The sequence below is a fragment of the Antennarius striatus genome, chromosome 5, assembly GCF_040054535.1.
Source record: "Antennarius striatus isolate MH-2024 chromosome 5, ASM4005453v1, whole genome shotgun sequence".
Lineage (NCBI taxonomy): Eukaryota > Metazoa > Chordata > Actinopteri > Lophiiformes > Antennariidae > Antennarius > Antennarius striatus.
The window spans coordinates 17,360,652-17,372,935 of record NC_090780.1 but is presented as its reverse complement, the minus strand read 5'-3'; the positions used below and the strand labels follow the sequence as shown (position 1 = coordinate 17,372,935).

The following is a 12,284-nucleotide window of genomic DNA, read 5'->3' as shown; positions in this document are numbered from 1 at the left end:
CATGCATTAAGCTATTTTTACAGGTATATTCGAAAAAAAAGTGGATCTCTATAAAGACATTTCTGATATTTTACTTTACCTTGTCTGGATCCAGCGTGAAATCTGCATCAAGCAGCTCCCCAGCATCGTCGTCAGGTTCGCCCTCGTATATCTTGTAGGCGGGGTTCCCAATCTCCACATTCATGGCCCCATTAGTCATCCTTTGGTGCTGGAAGCCCTTCGCCCTGCATAAAATATCAAGGGTACAGTCATACATTTGTGTCTCAATCTATTGTATAAAGAACTTAACAGTATAAGCAGGGACACAGCCACTTTACGCAGGGAGGGAAGAGGCATTACAAGACTTGCACCACCATCCAGGCTGGGGGGGAATAAGCCACAGCACAGACACCGACACAACCCAGCATTCCAGTACACTATCACAGATTGAGACACAATGGACCTGGAAATAGGACCTTTAAAGGAGCAGTGTGTATGATTGAGCGACATCTAGTGGTGTAGTTGCAGAATGCTACCAACTGAGCAACCCTCTCCTCGCCGGCTCTTTGTTAGCGGGCAAGGAACCAACGGCAACCTCTAAAAATTGTGAAAGACCCTCTTTTACCTCATTTCTTTATGAGCCACAGCAGAAACAGGGTAGGTTACCCACCCCCTCACTGATGGCTCATTTTAAAAAACAACTGCCAATAGAGCCCCTTAAAACACACACACTGGACCATCAAATGAAGAAATTACTGAAGATCCACAATAACACCACCATAGATCCTCTGTATGGGATTTTCGAATCTGAGCTTGGGAGAATGTTGTCACACTAACACAATACAAATCACAGCACAGGGTTGCAAATACAATATAGCACAATATGATGGCTGTAGAGCACTAGTGCCCAGTGCATAGACAGATCTATTAAATAGATCTGCCAGGTAGGAGAAACTCTGCAGGAGCAGGATGAGCAGCAGCTCCTGCGGACATCCGACACAATGATTTAACATTCACCACAGGACCAAACACTGGACAGCAATGAAGACGTATGGATAGGGAGAGAACATAGGCAGAGAAACAGAGAGACAGAGAGGGGGAGCATCAGAATGCAGAATTGAATGAAGGAATGGAAGCAAAGAGTAATCCTGGCCACCGTTACCGCAATTGTCTGGAGTTTGTTTTGCTGGGTCGACTAGACCTGAGGAGCAGAAGAAATGCCATTAAAGAAAGGAGAAAAAGAGTGCAGATGGAGGAAAGCAAAGGTAGAGAAAGATGGAGGAAAAGAGTGAATACGGAGGACAAATCTAAGCCGTCTCTTGTTGCTCACCCTCTCATCCGTTTCCTGTACCAGAACAAAGCTCCTGCGGCCAGCAGAACCAGCAGCAACAACAGCAGCACAGGTACCACTATAGAGGCTGTGCCTGGACACACACACACACACACACACACACACACACAGTGAATTTTCAGCCAAATCACATTCAGAGAATTTCATTTTTAGCTTCACAGTAACAAAGTTGACTTACGTCCACTTGAGCTTGAGTTGCCTTCAATGGTGGTCACAGATTCACAGCGATGTCCAGTCCACCCAGGAGAACATCTGCAGGTGCACACGCACACACGCACACACACACACACACACACACACACACACACACACACACACACACACACACACACACACACACACACACACACACACACACACGCAGCAAATAGAAGCTTTATGTATGCATGCCGGGATAAAATACAGACATTCACACATCAGCAATCATGAACCAACACAAAGCTCCTCACCTGCACTCTGGAAGTCTGGAGATGTGATTTATCGAACACTGGCCGTTTGCACAGTACTCATTTGTGTCACATGTGTAACAGCTGGGCTGGACTCTTCCATTCGTGCAGCTATACAACATATAAGAAGTGTGAGTCGTGGTGAAAAAGACAACTTTTCATGTTTGTGTTTCATTGTGTGGAGGAAATGTGTGCGTGGTAGGGCTCCTACCGGCAGGTGAAGTCCCCTGTAGAGGTGAAACTGTTGCTGGAGATACACTCGCCGTCACGACAGTAGTGACACTTGTCGATCTCACACATGCTGCCGGTGTACTGAGGCAGACAGCGGCACAGTTTGGAGCCGTCTTCCCTCTGCAGACACGCGCCTTGATTGAGGCAGTGGCCTTCACAGCTTCCTGCTCACAGATTCACAAAGAGTGCACCGCTTATCAACCAGACCAGGTAATCCGATTACAGTACATATCTGAGTTCATGGTGGGTACAACACTCACTGTAGTGGCACTGGTCCCCCAGAAATCCTGGGGGGCAGCTGCAGGTCGGCTGGTTGCCGATGCTGACGGAACAGTTGCCGCCATTTTTGCAATAATCTTTACAAGTGTGCAGATTACAGTTCGGCCCTGTGAAACCTGTCAGGCATCGACAGGTGGGAGAACCTGTAGAAAGATCAACACATGTGAGGATAAATAGTAAAAAAAACTCACAGTGACCATCATCAAATACTCACAGCCACGAGATACAAGTAGGAAAAGAAGTCATGTTGTCCACATCTCACCTGTAGGAGAAGGCGTGCATGTGCCTCCGTTCCTGCAGTAGTCCCTGCACTGGTCGATCTCACAGCGATCTCCTCCATAATTCGGCTGGCAGCGACACTTGGGCTGCTTGTGAGCGTTCAGGAAACAGCTGCCTCCGTTCATACACTGAACCAAGCAGGGGCCACTGGGAGGAGCTGGAGAGGATGGCGTTTTGTTTCAGTCACGCAGAAGGATTCAGCTGAGGTCGACAGTGTGTGCGTGTGTGTTTGTGTGTGTGTGTGTGCTTGCGTACTCACAAACAGGAGACAACGTGGGAGTAGGGACCTCCACACATGTACCGTTGTCCAGCCTGCGTCCATTGGGACATGTGCAGACCGGCCCACTGGGACTCAGCAGACACAGCCATTCACATTTCTTCCTGTCACAGGGGTTGGTCACTGACAGAAACAGACAGGAAACGAATAAAATTTCCAAATGTGACCACCTGTTTCAGTTCTCTCTTCTTCATTACGTTTGTTTTAGTGAGAGTCTGTCTTCTACTCACTCTCAGGCTGCTTGTAGCGGTGGTACAAAGCTATATCTGTGGCGTGGTTCATTCCGGTTGTCAAATTCTCAACGGGGCCTCTACCAAACTTATTGACTCGGAACACATAGTTGTTGATGTAGGTGACGCCGTAGATGTAGTCCTCAAAGACGTCGATGCTGAAGGGTTTACGGAGCTCTGCAAAGAAACAAGACGTGTTATAGAAGCTTTATTATTAGTATTCGATACCTTTTTCCGTCAAATCCCTGCTGAGCTCTGACCCATTAAGTTTGATTACTTTACTAATGCAGATTATAACACAGGCTGCGTGAGCAGATGTCACTCAACTGTTCTTAATGCTGCTGACTGCCACGACTGCATCGCTGCCGTTGAGTCTGACGCTGCAGATCACTGAGAGTTTAGCATCAGCCCAGTAGAGACGCTCGTTGAAGTAATCCACCGCCAGACCTTTACAAAGAGACAAACAAGACAGGACAGATTAAAGACGCGTCCACGTCGAGCGGATGACTGAAAAGCAATCGTCTGTATTTGTTTTACCGGTTGGCCACTGGATGTTTTCCTCCACCAGCGTCTCTCTCATGGTTCCGTCCATTGCTGCTGTTTCGATCTTAGGGTGGTTTCCCCAGTCCGCCCAGTACATTTTCCTAATGGTGGAAAGGGAAAACTTCATTGTTGCTCGATCACAGTTAAATCTACATTTGCATTCTTTTTGTTTCCAAGAGGATCTGCTCACCCTCTCTGAGGGTCGACCACGATGGCGTAGGGCTCATCGATCATGCCGGAGATGAGAGTTTTGCGGTGGCGTCCTCCGCTTAGCTGCGCGACCTCGATGACATCCCTTCCAGAGTCGGTCCAGTACAAGTTTCCTGCCACCCAGTCCACAGCGATGCCACGGGGCATCTTCAGATCAGGGATCTAAACACACAGAGAGGAAAACAACACTGACACCCACTAAAATGAGACGCACGCTCATCAAAAGTCGTTCTTCAACCGCACTTACCTCCACGCTTGTAATCCTCGAGCTAGTCTGCCGTCGGTTACGGTTGTTATTAGGGGAGAAAGAGGAAGAAGGCAGCTCATAGGAAGAAATTCGCCCGGTGTGCCAGTTTGTCCAGTAAATGCGATTGGTTTTGACGTGAAGGTCCATGGCATCGATGCGCACGTTAGCATCGCCCTGGAAGATCTGCTCGTAGCGCCAGTTTGGTATGGATGGGTCCAAGCTGCGGATCTCATTGTCATCGGCGATGTAGAGGACTTGTCTGGGTGCTGGGAAAGAAAAAAGGTTATCATAGCAGAGCAGAGACGTACAAAAAATCAACCTGGGAAGCAGAGAACCATTCGTGGTAGAAGTACTCACCATCGGCCTTGCACGTCTCGTTGATTCTGGTGAAGTACTTGTGGCAGCTGCATTTGTGGGAGCCCTTTGTGTTGTTACAGATGTGGGAACACGTTCCAAACTGATTACACTCGTTCTTATCTGTGACAAACACCAGAGTGATACGATGAACTTCACGCAAGACTAGTTTTACGTATTCAAGACACACATTTTAGGGACAACATAAATATCCAAACTGTAGCAGAGGAAAACCTCACCTTCACATCTGTTATGGCCTTTGGACTGGAAGCCAGGTTTGCAGGAGCAGAAAGAGTCAGTGCCAATCAGCACACAATGAGCTTCGTCTCCATCTCCACAGGCTGTCCTGTTGCTGTGGCAATCGTTCAGGACCGTGTCTGCGGGCACAGAAATGAGAAATGAGCATGCATTCGCTCTGATAACTCTGCAGAACAGAAGCTGTCAAGAAAAGAACTGAGCCTTGACAAAAATCACCTTTTTTGTTGCAGTTGATTTCATCCGAGCCGTGATCCTCGCAGTCGTTGAAGTAGTTGCAGCGCAGGACCGAGCTGATGCAGCGGCCGTTGGAGCATTGAAACTCATCCTTCTGACACACCGGAGTGGATGGCATTACTTCTAGAGGTGGACAAGACATCAGTGACCCTGATTATAACCTTTATGCATGATTCAAATACATCACATTGAAATTTCAATGAAAGGCTTTTTACAATTGTCGATGTGACCACAGAAAGCACTGAAAAACACTCACGGCAGTTGAGTTCATCGCTGTCGTCCCCACAGTTGTTCACGCCATCACAGCGTTTTGATAACGGCAGACACACACGATCGTTAAGGCAGCGGAACTGCCTCGTGGGGGGACACTGGAATTTAACTGAAGGACAAAAGGTAAGAAACATTGAGGAAGAAAAACATGCTTAAGAAACTGGTGTTCAGGAACACGATCCACGTGTGAAATGAAAAGATTCTCACCACACTCTTCTTGATTCTCATCAGAGTTGTCACCACAGTCGTCCTCGCCATCACACTTCCATCCCAGAGGTTTACAAAGAGTGTTGTTGCACTGGAACTCATCCAGGGGGCAGTTTGTACTCACTGAAATGCGAGGTGAGGAATAAATGTGACAGCAGCCTTAAATGCATCCATGTTTTCCATCCATGACATATTTGACCGTGTGCGTGTTTCTCACCACCAGTGTCACAACTCTCCTCATCGCTGCCGTCTATACAATCGGCGTCAGCATCACAGCGCCAGCGAATGGGGATGCAATGCAAATTCTTGCACTGAAACTGATCGCTATCGCACTTCACATCACAGCCATCCTGAAACAGAGTTGATAACTCTCTTTGTTAGCACCCACGGCACGCCAAATATAAAATATAAAATGTTAATAAAGGCATAAAATGAGCCACACCTCATCGGAGCCATCAGCACAATCGTGGTCCCCGTCACACTTCCAGCGCCCAGCAATACAACGGCCATTTGTGCAGGAAAACTCGCTCTCTGAACACTGCCGAGGCACTGAGGAGAGACACACCGGTTGAGGAGAAAGAGATGGAAAAATGAAGTATAAAGGAGAGGCGAGGAGCAAGAACATGGTTATGTAAGGGAAGAGAAGAGAAAGGTGGGAAAGGGACTGATTGCGAAAAGAACAGGGTGTTGTCAAGAGCCACACACTTTAGAAAAGAAAAGAAACTATCACGGCACTGACTCATTAGGAACAAAGACGAGGAGGTTACAACATTCTTCAGTGAATGTAGCAGAGGAGCTAGAGGAGTTGGAGGAGCCATTGGGTTTGAAAAGAAAGGGAAAAAATCACAAAAAGGCACAGATAACTGGGCAGCTGAGGCTGTGGATGGCTGTACTGAAACTATGAAAACACCTACCTCTGGCTCACATCAACAGGCCAGTGTGAAATGCAAAATAGACACGAGATGACATGAGATGTGCAGATGGACATAGAACCAATCAACACAGAGGGAAATCAAATTCTCATCCATGAGTGTAGTCGATTAAGAATAACAGACAAACACACACACACACACTGGAAGGAGAGACTGAGAAAGCGGTGGGAGCGTACCACACTTGTCTTCATCAGAATTGTCCCCGCAGTCGTTGTCGTAGTCGCATTGCCAGCGTCCGGGAACGCAGCGGTTGTTCTTACAGCGGAACTGGTACGGTTCACAAGTCCTCTCATCTGAGCAGCAGCAGACACAATCAGCACAAACACGACCACGTCACCCAGAGGCTTTCCTTTCTTTCCCTATCTACTGCACCGTCCATACCGCATTCCTCTTTGGGTTCATCCGAACCATCCCCACAGTCGTCCTCTCCGTCACACTTCCAGCGTGCCGGGATGCACCGTCCGGAATCCTTGCAGCGGAATTCATCCACACCGCAAGTCATCTGAGCTGCAGTGAGGAGGATAGAATGGATTGGACCTCATCTATACTAGGTATGGGATTAATCCCTGTTTCCGAACCTGAAAACAACTAACTGATAGCAACATTAACTTCAACAAATGAATCATCAACAGCTGGATAATATTAATGCATCAATGGATCATCAACGCTTTCATTTTCAGTTGTGTTGATGCTGTAAATTGCTTTTTGAAACCCTGATGCAACTTTGTATTTCTAGCACACGCTAGCCTCCATTCCACACAAACGTTCAGTGGCGTTTGAGCGCCGCCTTACTGCAGTTGGCTGGCTCATCAGATCCGTCCACACAGTCGTTGTCTCTGTCACACACCCACACCCGTGGGATGCAGCGCTTGGTGATGGCGCACTGGAACTGGTTGGGTGCACATGTAACTTCGGCTACATGGGAAACAGATAAATACCAGATTACAAGAGTCACAAATCAAAAGGATTAGATTATGGTAAATTTCTCTCAGCAGCTCCAAGAGGTTACAGGTTGGAGGTTTGTGATTCTTGTAGCTTTGCATTTGAAGACTGACCTCAAATGAACAGTTCAAGTCATTTCTCAGTGGAGTGTGAATGTGTTCATCAAAGGTCAAAGCAATCCCTTTGCACAACATCGTTTGTAACATCCAAAGTAAAGGTCAAAAAGAAAGAGCGATCCATGTCCCGTCTCCTTCGATGGCAAGTTACAGAATGTGGAGGTGTGTGTGCGGAGTGAGGGGGTTTACATCAAACAGTAGGGTTCATCCCTTACAGTTATAGACATTTCTGTCCATTAGTAAAAGATGGCCTAAATAAAAAACTCACGGCAGTCTTTCTCATCCTCTCCCTCGCCACAGTTATCCTGTCCGTTGCAACGAAAGATTCCTGGGATGCAGCGACTTGGGTGGGTGCATTTAAATTGACTCGGCAGACACACATGAATATCTGGGGGGAAAAAATAAAAAAATTAGGCAACGGAGGATAAAGGTTATTTAAAGTATAGGTGAGAAAACGATTCAAGGGGAGTGTATATATCCAGGTGTGTGTGTGTGTACCGCAGTTGGCCTCATCAGAGTTGTCCTGGCAGTCATTGTCTCCATCACAGATGTAGGCTGGGTTGGTGCAGATCCCCGTCCCACACTGGAACTGACCCGGTCTGCATTTGAACTCAGCTACAGCGACATAATCCGGCACAGAATGAACAAACAGATTCCATCTGCGATGACAAGTCATCATAACCCCTCATGTCACTCACCACAGTCCGCGGGCTCATCGGATCGGTCCCCACAGTCGTCCTCTGTGTCACACTTCCACCAAAATGGAATGCACTTGTCGTTTTTGCAGACAAACTGAAATATCAGTGGCAAAAGTCCATTAGTTTCTTTTGGATTTGACATGTTAGGTGGTAAACCTCTAAAACTACAGCCTCATGTGTGCTAACCTGACTTGCAGTGCAGTTGGATAAGCATTGTTTTCCATCGGCTGCTAGATAAAAGTTAGTGGGGCAGGCACACTTGTAGCCCCCTCCAGGTGAGAGCAGACACAGGTTACTGCAGCCTCCATTGTTGATCTGACAGGGGTGATCAGCCACTGAAGGTCAGGGAAAACCACACAAGTACAGTTATGAAGATGGTGAGCAGACTGATGATTTCAAAGTGCCCGTGAGTGAACTCAGTTTCACCTTCAGGCTGGCGGTAGGGGTGGTAAATGTGGACGTCCATCGGTCTGTGTAAGGTGCTGATCAGCACCGTCTTGTTCACTCCCAGCGTTTTATGAGCTCTGTTGATTGACTTGGTCTCCCAGTCAGTCCAGTAGATGAACTCTTCAAACAGAGTCATGGCAAAGATGTGGGGGATATCCTGAACCAGAACTACGGGAGGGAGGGCAAGGGCTCAAAGTCAAATATATTAGTAACACAACTGGAAAAGTGCACACATCATGTAGTTCATGTGTTTGTTACTTGTGTGTCTGCTGGTTCCGTCCAGACTGGCAAAGGCGATGTAGTCCTCACGAGCGTCGGCCCAGTAGATCCGGTCGTTGACGAAGTCCAGCGTCAGGCCGTTGGGCCAGGTGATCTTATCCTCCACTATGACACTCCTATTGTTCCCGTCCATCCCAATCCTCCCAATGTGTGGGGTGTCCCCCCAGTCCGACCAGTACAAGTACCTGTCGGGGGATGTGTGTCTTATGAATTATGACGTCCACTGGATTCTGTGTGTCTTCTGTTAAATTGAACTAAATCACTACCACTAACTGTCATCTGTGAATCCATTGACCCGGTTCTGCAGTGTCATTCTCACCCGTAGCGTACGTCCACGGCGACGGCCCGCGGCTCCCGCAAGCCGCTGTTGACCAGAATCGTCCGGTAAGCTCCATTCAGCTTTGACACCTCGATGGTGTCCCGTCCCTTATCGCACCAGTACAGGTTCCCTCCTACCCAGTCCACCGCCAGTCCGTCCGGATTATTGAGCGACGTGCGATGAAGGACCTAATACATGAGCAAGCACTTTGTAATTCCAAAATCTTTGAGCTACGATAAAGAAATTAATCATCTTTCCAGGGATTTTGCTTCTAGCACAAGTATCCTGATAGATCCTTTGAAGCGCCAGGCTAAATTTAGGTTTAATTATCCGCGTAGAGCCGGACTGACCTGAACGTCACTGCCGTTGATATACATCCTTCTTATCATGCTGCCGTGGGTGGTCACATCTGTCCAATAAATCATCTGCTGGCGGTAGTCGAAATCGAGAGCCACGGCATTGTTCAGTCCCTGTCAAAGCAGCAGGAGTTCCATTAGCCTGAGCCGAAGATAAACCCTTGTAGGATTTTCAAAGCGTTTCAAAAGGACCTACTTTCTATGCAAGTCTCACCTGTTTGAGCAGCGTGTAGTTTGAGCCGTCCAAATTGAGCTTTCTCAGATAGTAGCGGTTGGCGAAGATCAGGAAGGGTTCCTCATCTGCATGGGAATTATACGTGAGCGGATGTAGCGCAGACACATCCTGCATGTCGTTAGCCTTGTCATGTTTTCTTACCGGAGGTGGATTTGCATATGGTGGGGTTCTCAGGGCTAGGCTTGTAGCCGTCCACACACAGACAGTGGAAGCTGCCGTGTGTGTTGATACAGCGCTGCGTGCAGGGATAGATGGTGGTGCACTCGTCTATGTCGACACACGTCTTCCCATCGTCTTTCAGACGGAAGCCGGGGCGGCATCTGCACTGTGGAAAGGCAGATCCCGGAGCAGATAAAGCAACTGTGCATGGCGCTCAGTTTCCAATTGTGTTAGCACAGAAATTGTAGCAGAATTCCACAGAGTTCACTTACTTTGAACCCAATTTTAAGGTCTTCACAGAGCTGGGAGCAGCCACTGAGTTTGCTGTTCAGGCATTCGTTTATGAAGCAGTTCAGCTCATCTGAGCCGTCGCCGCAGTCGTCCTTATGGTCACAGAGTAATGTCTCGTTCACACAGTTCCCATTGTTGCAGGCGTACGCCGTGTTGTTGCATTTCTTCTCTATTTCATAAAAAAGGTAAATGAGAATTTAATGTAGAGAAAGTGTTAAAAGGTTTATATATTATTCTAGTTAAAGTCTCATGAATTACGCTGGTGCCATTTTAATCACATCAACCTCTGCACTTATGATTATGTTTGCTGTGCGCACTAAAATCTTATTTGGCCTTTGCTTTAGCCACATTTTTCTTTCTTAAATTTAATTTGCTGAAATGCTACAAATGATAACATATCCTGAAACAGGAGGGTTAATTATGAGGCAAATAAATTAAACAAAAAGTAAAAGTAATGTGCTGCTTTTTTTTTTTTTGGCAGTGTGGATCCAACCTGGCCCAATGCAGCGTGGATTCTTGGGGGCTTCATCTGATTGGTCATGACAGTCAAAGTCTCCATCACACTCCCAGGAACTCTGGATGAGGCAGCGTCCGTTGGCGCAGCGGAACTCGTCAGCTCCGCATGTTGGGTATTCTGTGGCATTAAATGGCACAACGGAGACAGTTAAATTCAAATAGGTGTAAGGATGATGTTGAAAACCGTCCCTTGAGGAGTTGGGGGCCACTCACCACACTCCTGGGACTCGTCTGAGCCGTCGCTGCAGTCGTTGTCGTGATCGCACACGAAGTGTTTGGGGATACACTGACGGTTTTGGCACATGAACTCATTGCTGCTGCACGTGTCGTTGAACACTGAGGCAAAAATACGTGGGATGGGAGTGAGAGACATAACTTTCATATTCTTTTTTGTCTATATGGGTAATTAAAATGATTTATCCCCCAGTCTGTGCTCACCACAGCCAGCTTTGACACCCTCATCAGCCCCATCAGGACAGTCCTTGTCGCCATCACACTTCCATATCTGAGGGATACACATGTGTGATACAGGACACTGGAACGCCTCCGGACTGCAGGTTTTGGTCTCTGTGAAAGAAAGATGTTACCAGAACAGAATTCCGTGGGGATCCCTTCATGTTTGATCATGTTATGCTTGTTAGTATTTTTCCACTCACTGCATTTGCTGTCCTCGTCGCTGCTGTCGCCGCAGTCGTCAGCGCCATCACACACCCAGAGTTTGGGAATGCAGCGGCGGTTCCCACACTCAAATTGAGAGGGTGAGCAAAATTTGTCTAAAGGGGGCACAAAGAAAGTATTAAGTTCAAAATACAAGCGTCACAACAAAATAATGGTCTGTTGCACTTGATGTGAAGTTGCCGGATGTAAACTCACCACAGTGAGCCTCGTCTTCACCGTTCTCACAGTCATTCTCTTTATCACAAGTCCAACTCATAGGTATGCAGCGTCCACTGGGACAGGCGAAGAAGGGAGGGGAGCACTTTGTTTTCCCGCTCCCTGATAGAGTGATAGAAAAGTTAATCCGGCATAGAAGTAAATATGGAAATTCAATTTTACTTTCCTTTACTTTACAAAGGTTTTTTGCAAAAGTGTGTCACAGCTGGAATAAATAAAAAACAGACACTTTGCTCTAATCGATCTAAAAAAAAAAAGTTTAATTTTAAGATTGTAAGAAGATTTAGAAGGTTTGTAAAATACCTGGACAATTTCTTTCATCTGAGAAGTCTCCACAGTCATTAGCTCCATCACATTGCCACGAAGGTGCAAAGCAGAGCGTGGTGAACTCGCACTTCTGAAACGTCACTCCCTTCACTCCCAGATGAAAGTAGCTGGAACAGTCTGTGGCAGCTGGACAAAAACGAGCAGCGCTGCTTTATAACACAGCCAGACAAAAAGAAGGGGACGACAAGCTGCTTGGAATCATTTTCACTTACTGCAGTTCATCTCATCACTGGCATCCTCACAATCTACTTTCTGATTGCACTTGCTGGAGTTGGAGATGCATCCTCCATCTCTGCACTGGAACTGATCGGCCGAGCACAGCGTGGCTGGCAAAGACAAACACCAGAGATGACGTTTAATTTTCAAGGTGTTTCAACA

The 12,284-nt window shown here is 47.2% G+C and overlaps 1 protein-coding gene across 3 annotated transcripts in view; it reads right to left on the bottom strand.

The window, feature by feature from the left end:
* Nucleotides 1-12,284, bottom strand: part of LOC137595116 (low-density lipoprotein receptor-related protein 1-like) — a 74,956-nt gene that overhangs the window by 1,758 nt on the left and 60,914 nt on the right. Inside the window, exons 48-88 of one of the 3 annotated variants that reach the window (XM_068314966.1) lie at nucleotides 12,119-12,232; nucleotides 11,883-12,032; nucleotides 11,559-11,681; nucleotides 11,342-11,458; nucleotides 11,124-11,252; nucleotides 10,899-11,021; nucleotides 10,663-10,803; nucleotides 10,151-10,338; nucleotides 9,861-10,044; nucleotides 9,699-9,784; nucleotides 9,479-9,598; nucleotides 9,129-9,316; nucleotides 8,789-8,994; nucleotides 8,510-8,698; nucleotides 8,270-8,418; nucleotides 8,084-8,177; nucleotides 7,884-8,000; nucleotides 7,654-7,773; nucleotides 7,120-7,242; nucleotides 6,709-6,834; nucleotides 6,504-6,620; nucleotides 5,838-5,944; nucleotides 5,613-5,745; nucleotides 5,396-5,518; nucleotides 5,175-5,297; nucleotides 4,901-5,038; nucleotides 4,666-4,803; nucleotides 4,430-4,549; nucleotides 4,073-4,338; nucleotides 3,806-3,987; nucleotides 3,610-3,716; nucleotides 3,400-3,519; nucleotides 3,073-3,249; nucleotides 2,825-2,965; nucleotides 2,549-2,722; nucleotides 2,268-2,429; nucleotides 1,988-2,171; nucleotides 1,780-1,887; nucleotides 1,509-1,582; nucleotides 1,310-1,403; nucleotides 80-224 (exon numbers count right to left, since the gene is read on the bottom strand). In XM_068314966.1, the coding sequence (XP_068171067.1) occupies nucleotides 80-224; nucleotides 1,310-1,403; nucleotides 1,509-1,582; nucleotides 1,780-1,887; nucleotides 1,988-2,171; nucleotides 2,268-2,429; nucleotides 2,549-2,722; nucleotides 2,825-2,965; nucleotides 3,073-3,249; nucleotides 3,400-3,519; nucleotides 3,610-3,716; nucleotides 3,806-3,987; nucleotides 4,073-4,338; nucleotides 4,430-4,549; nucleotides 4,666-4,803; nucleotides 4,901-5,038; nucleotides 5,175-5,297; nucleotides 5,396-5,518; nucleotides 5,613-5,745; nucleotides 5,838-5,944; nucleotides 6,504-6,620; nucleotides 6,709-6,834; nucleotides 7,120-7,242; nucleotides 7,654-7,773; nucleotides 7,884-8,000; nucleotides 8,084-8,177; nucleotides 8,270-8,418; nucleotides 8,510-8,698; nucleotides 8,789-8,994; nucleotides 9,129-9,316; nucleotides 9,479-9,598; nucleotides 9,699-9,784; nucleotides 9,861-10,044; nucleotides 10,151-10,338; nucleotides 10,663-10,803; nucleotides 10,899-11,021; nucleotides 11,124-11,252; nucleotides 11,342-11,458; nucleotides 11,559-11,681; nucleotides 11,883-12,032; nucleotides 12,119-12,232 (5,720 nt within the window). Of the gene's footprint in view, nucleotides 1-79; nucleotides 225-1,309; nucleotides 1,404-1,508; nucleotides 1,583-1,779; nucleotides 1,888-1,987; nucleotides 2,172-2,267; nucleotides 2,430-2,548; nucleotides 2,723-2,824; nucleotides 2,966-3,072; nucleotides 3,250-3,399; nucleotides 3,520-3,609; nucleotides 3,717-3,805; nucleotides 3,988-4,072; nucleotides 4,339-4,429; nucleotides 4,550-4,665; nucleotides 4,806-4,900; nucleotides 5,042-5,174; nucleotides 5,298-5,395; nucleotides 5,519-5,612; nucleotides 5,746-5,837; nucleotides 5,945-6,503; nucleotides 6,621-6,708; nucleotides 6,835-7,119; nucleotides 7,243-7,653; nucleotides 7,774-7,883; nucleotides 8,001-8,083; nucleotides 8,178-8,269; nucleotides 8,419-8,509; nucleotides 8,699-8,788; nucleotides 8,995-9,128; nucleotides 9,317-9,478; nucleotides 9,599-9,698; nucleotides 9,785-9,860; nucleotides 10,045-10,150; nucleotides 10,339-10,662; nucleotides 10,804-10,898; nucleotides 11,022-11,123; nucleotides 11,253-11,341; nucleotides 11,459-11,558; nucleotides 11,682-11,882; nucleotides 12,033-12,118; nucleotides 12,233-12,284 lie in introns of those variants that run through there. The other 2 variants (XM_068314964.1, XR_011035386.1) reach the window with 2 other exon arrangements.